The sequence below is a fragment of the Condylura cristata genome, unplaced genomic scaffold (assembly GCF_000260355.1).
Source record: "Condylura cristata isolate star-nosed mole 26May11 unplaced genomic scaffold, ConCri1.0 scaffold00027, whole genome shotgun sequence".
In the NCBI taxonomy this organism is placed as follows: domain Eukaryota; kingdom Metazoa; phylum Chordata; class Mammalia; order Eulipotyphla; family Talpidae; genus Condylura; species Condylura cristata.
Genome location: NW_004567128.1, coordinates 571,845 through 572,894, shown reverse-complemented (window position 1 = coordinate 572,894; position 1,050 = coordinate 571,845). Strand labels below are relative to the sequence as shown.

Below are 1,050 nucleotides of genomic sequence, written 5' to 3'. Positions count from 1 at the left end.
TCAAAGCCGCGGCCCAGCGGGGGAGGGGGCGGGACCGCGGGGCCAGTGAAAGGAGCGAGCGGCTGAAAGAGCTGAATGCCCGCCCGCGCCTGCGGACATTCACAGCCCCGCGGCACAATCGCCGCCTTCTTCGCGAGCTCAAAGCTGCGCCTCTGTGTCGGGGCTCACTGGCCTGTGCACAATCTCGCACCTGCAGGCCTCTTCCAGAAGGCGATCATCCAGAGCGGGACGGCGCTGTCCAGCTGGGCGGTCAACTACCAGCCTGCCAAGTACACGCGCATCCTGGCCGATAAGGTGGGCTGCAACATGCTGGACACCATGGACATGGTGGACTGCCTGCGCAGCAAGAACGCCAAGGAGCTCATCCAGCAGGCCATCACGCCCGCCACCTACCACATCGCCTTCGGGCCGGTCATCGACGGCGACGTCATCCCCGACGACCCGCAGATCCTCATGGAGCAGGGCGAGTTCCTCAACTACGACATCATGCTGGGCGTGAACCAGGGCGAGGGCCTCAAGTTCGTGGACGGCATCGTGGACAACGAGGACGGCGTGACCTCCAACGACTTCGACTTCTCCGTGTCCAACTTCGTGGACAACCTGTACGGCTACCCCGAGGGCAAGGACACGCTGCGGGAGACCATCAAGTTCATGTACACGGACTGGGCCGACAAGGAGAACCCCGAGACGCGCCGCAAGACGCTGGTGGCCCTGTTCACCGACCACCAGTGGGTGGCGCCCGCCGTGGCCACGGCCGACCTCCACGCCCAGTACGGCTCCCCCACCTACTTCTACGCCTTCTACCACCACTGCCAGAGCGAGATGAAGCCCAGCTGGGCCGACTCGGCCCACGGCGACGAGGTGCCGTACGTCTTCGGCATCCCCATGATCGGCCCCACCGACCTCTTCAGCTGCAACTTCTCCAAGAACGACGTGATGCTCAGCGCGGTGGTCATGACGTACTGGACCAACTTCGCCAAGACCGGGTATGCGCGCCGTGGGGGGCTGGATCTCCCCTCTCCTCCCCCGCCGGGGCGGGGCTCACGCCGC

General features: G+C 65.6%; 1 protein-coding gene across 1 annotated transcript in view; it reads left to right on the top strand.

The window, feature by feature from the left end:
• The first annotated feature begins 70 nt into the window (after positions 1-70).
• Positions 71-1,050, top strand: part of NLGN4X (neuroligin 4, X-linked) — a 6,058-nt gene continuing 5,078 nt past the window's right edge. The window contains exon 1 of the mRNA XM_004689838.2: positions 71-986. Coding sequence (XP_004689895.2) covers positions 76-986 — 911 coding nt within the window. The 5' untranslated portion in view covers positions 71-75. The remainder of the gene's footprint in view (positions 987-1,050) is intronic.